General features: G+C 46.5%; 1 protein-coding gene across 1 annotated transcript; it reads left to right on the forward strand.

Annotated features, from left to right (window-relative positions):
- Positions 1-1,892: 1,892 nt before the first annotated feature.
- syt4 (synaptotagmin IV) lies at positions 1,893-5,997 on the forward strand. Its single transcript, XM_053860133.1, has 5 exons — positions 1,893-2,179; positions 2,732-3,342; positions 3,583-3,906; positions 4,632-4,752; positions 5,038-5,997. Exons 1-5 carry the CDS (start codon positions 2,146-2,148, stop codon positions 5,334-5,336), a joined length of 1,389 nt encoding a protein of 462 aa, XP_053716108.1. The 5' UTR covers positions 1,893-2,145; the 3' UTR covers positions 5,337-5,997.
- Positions 5,998-7,210: the final 1,213 nt, after the last annotated feature.

Here is a 7,210-nt window from a genome sequence, read left to right on the forward strand (position 1 = left end):
TGCTCAACTCATTTTGACACCACCATGGAGAACCTTTTAGACACTTTTTGTATTTTGTTTATAATATCAGTCGTCTCTTTGTTCACAAACTCTGAAGAGTCCAGTCTGATAATGGCTGGATTGAAATGATTTCAACATGATGCATTAGGAAGTGATGTGAATTTTTCGAATGATACAGCTCGCATCACACAGAAGGAATCCAATTCCCGAAATATTTTGCATTTTCACAATTTGACTCACAATGTAAAAGTCAAAAACAACTGTTTCTGCAAATATTGAAAGGTTCTAAAGGTTGTAGCAGTATCAAACGTGAGTGTGATCACAAACTGTTGATGTGCAGTTGTGTGTTGTTTGACCAGCATCTTGAGGTTCACGGCCAAATATGAATAATTCATCCAGGCCGTTATGCAACTGTTCCTCAGTATCACTCTGGACATCAGCACAGATGAGGAAAGACACTCACGCCATCCAACCTTAATGTTTCACATCTGCTGTTCCTTCAAGATTAAAAACAACCCTGCTACGCTGTAGACGCTCTACTCTTCTGTTGTAACTTGAAAATGCATCAATTATTTTTGTTCAGTTTTATTTATTTATTTATGGTCAACATGAATTGAATACGATCTGTGCACGCCAGCAAGGAAAAGAAAGAAAACAAGTGGGTGCCCACTATTAGACAAGAAAAAGGACTGTCTGGACTGTGGACCATATGTGGATTCAAAGATGAGCCTCATCATCTGGAAGAACCTCAGAGAAGAGCCCTCTCCATACAGTATAGGCAGATCCACATCTAGTGAGTCCCTGTCCCTGGTGAGTAGTGTCACTGGGACAAGACTACTCCGTTGTCTATTGTTCTCAAAGTGTCTCCGTATTCTCCCAGAAAGAAAATGAGGAATGGATGGTGAGGCTTCACAAGACTAGACTTAGTTCATTGAAATTGTTGTACAACCAAAGACTATAGCGCAGACAGTGCCGTTTAGTAGGCTTTGAAAAGGAGGGCACAGTTTCATGAAGCCTCAGCAGCCCGTCACTAGTCAGTAGACTAGTCAACATCTCCAGTCATGAGGACCGCATGCGCTTTCGGTTTTACCTATCGACTTACCTATGTCCCCGACAGTCATGAGTTTTGGTTTGTGACCACCGGAAGTGAGGCCTCGTGATGCTTCATGAAACATGATACAGATGATGCACTTAGCTGCCAATTAGGACAACCATTTCAATATAACCTCACGTTCATTATTAAACCGAGAGCGCCACCACCTATTGAGCTCTGAAAATGAGGACTCGCCTCATCAGCCCATCACTAGTGGTGGGGTGAGACTCAAAGTAGAACCTCTGCTACTCTTTATCATGATAAGTTTTCTATGCCTTCCTGCTGAGGAGTCGAGGACAAGTCCGTCCGCGAGGAAACGACTTGTAGGTGGGTGAAGGGCTTTGACTAGGGCTCTGTAACCTGACCATGGAAAAATGCAGGATTGATGGAAGGAGGGAATTTTTTTTTCGATTTAAATGCTGTAGATACATTTTTACTGCCAACAAAAATTAACCTCTGGTAAATACTGTTTCACTTTTTTTTATCTTTACATTGTTCTCATAAGGATAGGGGTGGTAAAGAGTCGTGTGTGACCCCAGGGCTGTATAACAACACAAACCGAAAATTTAAAAAATATGTTGAACAATAGCAAGAAAGGAAGGAGGGATCTCAATTATCAGGAAGACAGCACTCTCACCGAGAAAGACATAAATGGTCAAATGTTTTTTGGGATGGCATGTGCTGTGATTGACAGCAGAGCTGTTGTGTTCCAGCTCCCGTCACTTCTGCGTCAGCGTCGATGAAGTCAGCACTGGAGGAAGGAGGGGCAGCGCTGAACAGGAGGGGGATGGGAGGAAAGAGATGGGAGAGAGAGGTAGCAAGGAGGGGGCAGCAGGACTGAGAGAACAGGGTGTCGCCGCCTTGGAGACAGAGAGCATCTTTACCTCGCTGGCTCTGCCGCTGATTCTGAATTATTGAATCGGACCTGAATTAGTCAGGAGAATCAAAGTCGACGGACAACCTGAACCGCCAGCATCCGGTGTGAACCAGCATCATCCAGAACCTTCCGACGGAGAAACCGCTCTGCTGTTACAGCACCAGGGACAGCAACCATGGCTCCAATGACGGAGGATGGGGCTCAGCTGGGTATGTTCCTTTATATTAAAATACAGTGTTTTATAGACTATTGTAGCGTATCATACTTGACTTTCTTAGCCAAGGACCACATGAATAGCGTCAGCCCTGATCGCTGCTCTGTTTAAAGGGACCACACCTGGATGAAAACATAACAATTACATCCATAAATATTTAAATGATTTGATTTCTAGTGTGTGTAAATGGAGGCATTTTCCCATCAGGCAGGGGTGGGGTCTCCGATCGGAGCTGTGACTATGATGTTCGCCGATGATACCTTTCAGCGATCGGAGATAATAATACACCCTTAATGCTCTATTAATACATGTTTTTTTATACACTTAGTAAAGAACAAACTAGTCAAAATTCCTCGCCTATATTTTAATAGATGGCAGAGGGTGTGGCCCCATGATTTAAAGCTATTCTCATGAACTTAAGTATCATGCCATTCTGTCCAGGGCAGCGCTCCATCGGAGGGTCAGTCGCAAATATTTTTTACTTGTGGCGGATGACTAATGGCGGATGTTCTTTACTGACTGGTTCTGTCTTCCTCTCCTGATCCAGTGGCAACCCCAGTGAGCGTCGCAGTGGTGAGCGTCTTTGGGCTTGTCTTCACCGTCTCAGCATTCGCCTGGATCTGCTGCCAACGTAAGAACAGCAAATCCCAGAAGACGCCCTCATACAAGTTCGTCCACATGCTGAAAGGTGTTGACATCTACCCGGAGAGCCTGAGCAGCAAGAAGAAGTTTGCCGCTGCGGCGATGGCGGGCGGCAACACCTGCAAAACTGATGTCAATGGCAACTGTCACATGGCCATGAATCTGACCGGAAATGGACAGCTGGCATCGAGTCCAAACGAATCCAGAGCTGCGCTGCATCTTGATCTTGAGAAACGGGATCTGAACGGAAACTTCACTACCAAGCCTTTTCACCACCATCACCAGAAGGTCCGCAGCTCTCCTGAGCTAGAGCTGCCATCTCCACACGCTGGATTCACACAACCTGGAGTGATGGATTGCCGGGAGCTTGCATCACCCAGCAGCGCCCTCTCCAGCCAGGCACCAACCCCTGCCGTGGAGAAGCCCCAGGGAGAGGAGCTCCCGGCAAGACTTGGGACCCTGCACTTCGCTCTGGAATACCAACCGGAGAAAAAGGCCTTTATCGTTCACATTAAGGTAAAACTCCGATACATATTTGGTGATATGCAGCAGAAGCACATCACTATACAAATTTGAAAATATATAGATCTGTTAACTGACATCAACAACACAGTTATGTCTTGAAAAGTGACTTCTCAAGATCCAGCAAGTCAGAGATCTTAAGAAGCAGAGGAAAGGGACGTCTGGCAGCACCTAGGCAGCTGTTAGCGCTGACATACAATTTGACATCTGAGGTAACTCTTTTTTGCGATCCAGGAAGCCCACGGTTTGAGCCCCACGGATGACCAGTCCCTGACGTCTGACCCTTACATCAAGCTGACCCTGCTGCCAGAGAAGAAGCACCGCGTCAAGACAAGGGTCCTGAGGAAGACTCTGGACCCCACGTTTGATGAGACCTTCAGCTTCTACGGGCTTCCTCTGAGCCGTGTTTCAGAGCTGGCGCTTCACTTCATGGTGCTCAGCTTCGATCGGTTCTCCCGCGACGAGGTCATCGGGGAGACGCTGGTGCCGCTGTCCGGAATTGACCTGACCGAGGGCCGTGTTATGATGAGCAGGGAGATCATCAAGAAGAACGTGAAGGTGAGGAACAGAAATAAGTCCAGATCCATGAGAACTAACTCATTTAAACATCACAACACTTTCCGCATTAGCTCAAGGTCGTAACATCATATACAGTATATGTTTCTGACACCTGCTTGACCATCAAAAAAGAAATCACTATGATATTATATTACGATATGTGAGATTAAAAGCATCAAATAACATTGGGGTCATGGTTACGAGAAGTTCACTACCTATTCCAGCTTGTTGAGGGCAGGGTTATTGATCAAGGAATTGGAGCAGCAGGACTGCTATCATGTTCCCTTCACTGCTCTGTTGGTGAGTTGGTGTGTGTTCACTCCAGGCATCGATATTGGCTCTTTGATGAGAGTTCAGGTCATGGCCAAACACATTACTGGTGAAATATGAGCAGCATCTCTTTGGAAAACAGGGTCAAGTACTGGACATTCTGCATTGTATCATGGTGAAGTCATGAGTCAAGTCAATTCTTGTTACCATGGCAACCTGAACCATTTTGATCACAATTAACTGAAGCTGCATTCAATGTCATTTCAAGAGCTGTAAATGTCAGATGTAAACTGGCATAATTCCACGACGCATTTTTTGACAGTTTTGTGGAACAGCACCTGCACGACCTTTCCAATGCTGTGTGTGCAACTTCACTCACCAGCGTTCACACATCATCTGCTTTGTTGTGCTGCAATATTAATCAACTGTGATATGGATCTCTGCTTGCTCTCCAGAGTTCTTCGGGTCGCGGCGAGCTGCTTCTGTCTCTGTGCTACCAGTCAACCAGCAACACTCTGACGGTGGTCGTGCTCAAAGCCCGTCATCTTCCCAAGACAGACAACACTGGACCCACAGGTACCCAGAGTCCTTGCTGTAGTTAGCATGGGATTTCAGCAGTCCCGTATTTCAAGCACTCATAGTATTTAGTTGCTGCGGAATCCACCACTGCAGGGAAGTAATACGATGCCATAGAGAGCGGACACACACACACACACACACACACACACACACACACACACACACACACATCTAACGTCCTTCATTTTCGCTTTATCGATTGCAACACTGATTGAATTGAGGTCTAACCGCTCACTCTGCAGCCCGAACATAGACACTCAGCCCTCTTCCTGTCGTCCCCAGACCCATTCGTGAAAGTGAACCTGTACCACGGCAAGAAGCGGGTGTGCAAGAAAAAGACCCATGTGAAGAAGAGCGCGCCCAACCCTGTCTTCAATGAGCTCTTCGCATTCGACCTTCCCTCCGATGAAGGCCTGAGGGACACCAGCGTGGAGCTGCTGCTGATGGACTCACCCAACACCGTGCTTGGGCGTTTGCTCATGGGCACATCAGCGGCAGGCACCGCTGGTGAACACTGGCGGGAGATCTGTGACCATCCGCGTCGTCAAATAGCCAAGTGGCATGCTATGTCGGAGGACTGAGGCGCCCGGCCTTGAGTTTATTCTGTCTGGAGTTCCTGGAGGGCGGGGCCTCCTGACCTGCTGGCTTGTGGCCATTGGACTTAGGTGAGAGTGCGCAGAGACTTTAATGTTCCGTTCAGTGATGTCCACCAAACAATCAGTCATTTCTATATTCAAAGTTGTTGGGCTCAGCGTGTTGGGTGTTTGAGTGTGTATGTTCGCGAGCGAGGGAGAAAGAACCAAATAGCTTAAGGGGATCCTAAAGACCCACCTGGTAACAATCTTTTGCGCTGACTCGGCCACAGCCTACTGACGCAGTAACAGCAGACTTTCTTGGTGTTTCTCCGCTCTTCCATCCTGGAAACTTTGTGTGACACCTGTGCATCACAAAAGTAAAAGCATCTTTATTTTGTACCTAATTTAGGTCCTACATCTTCCGGTATGTATGTTTTTTGCTTTTCAGGTAGAATCATTTGACTTGTTTTCTACATGATGACGGAAATGTCCAGGTCCAACAGGAAATGAATTAGGGGAAGTGCGTGTGCCGGTGTGCATATGCCTGTCTGAACGTGTGTGTGTGTGAGCGCGTGCGTCAGAGAGCTATAATGTTTACTGAAAGTGTTCAGACGTTGAGCACAAAGACAGATGAAATGTAAATGTAGTGATACAAAATATAAAACGTTGCAAGCTAAGTGTCCTTTGCTTTATTTGACGTAGTGTGCGTTCATGTGTGTGCGAGTGTGACCGTGCGCCTGTCAGCCTGCACACCAAACTAAGATGACAACCGATGACATCGGAATTTCTTCCTCTGCTGCTGGTGATGTCATCTCTGCTAGGTGCTTTTGCAATGATCTCATCAAGTAAAGTGCTGCCCAAATGGCTGACTCAGCTCAATGCTCCCTCTCCACCAAACCACAGACCGAAGGGACGTGCTGTGAAGTTGTATTTTGGGACTGTATTAATTATTGATAAGCAGCACGGGCAGTAAACTGAGGACTGCTATATTCACTTTTACAGAGAGTTGCAGACACACCATAAAAAGTTCACAACAGAACTGAGTCATCCAAGCACACAAAAAGCAAACACCAGTTAAACTGGATTCATAAATCTTATCTGTCAGCTACCAAACAAAAACATCCTGCCAAAATACAGATCCCATATGGACTTCACATCTGTTGCCACGGCAACACCATCAAGACTAAGATGTCTGGTGTGTGTATGTGGGAGAGAGAGGGAGAGGTGATCGGTTGCCTTGACATTTGCTGTCATGGCAACAGAGGGGGAGTGGCAGCAGAATCCAGGATGACAAAGACATAACTGGTCATTTTATGGAGCAGGGCCAGTGTTTCTAGAGATTGTTGGGAGAGTGAGCCTTCTTCTAATTTGAGCAGGTTGAGAAAAGACAGCTGAGATGTCACACCCGTCATGGGGCAGTTCCACTCTACCTTCGTGGTCTTTCTCAGCAACTGACAAATGACAGCAAACTATCTTACCAGCAGAGATGGTCACATGACCTGATCCAGGACCTGTAAGCAAACAGGTCAGATTGCATTTGTGAAAGTAAGGATGTGCGTGTGTATGAACTTGTATAGCCATACCAGTGGGGACCGTTTGTGGAAACACACCTCCGTGTGGAGACCTTTTCCTGGTACCTCCGAGGTTAAGCCTCAATTTGAGGATGAGACTTCAAAATAACTGGATCGTTTATGTTTGGTTTAGGTCCTGGTTCAGGTTAGCCATGTGTTTTGGATGGTTAGGTTTAAGGTGAGAGGCCGGGGAAAGGGTTATGGTAATGAGAGGTCCTCACAAAAATAGTGAAATAAACCTTGGTCAAAAGGGTTGGCTGAACACACCCCCCCCCACACACGTTTGTCTTCCTGTCTTAGTGAGTACCG

This window comes from Synchiropus splendidus, chromosome 3 (genome assembly GCF_027744825.2).
Source record: "Synchiropus splendidus isolate RoL2022-P1 chromosome 3, RoL_Sspl_1.0, whole genome shotgun sequence".
Lineage (NCBI taxonomy): Eukaryota > Metazoa > Chordata > Actinopteri > Syngnathiformes > Callionymidae > Synchiropus > Synchiropus splendidus.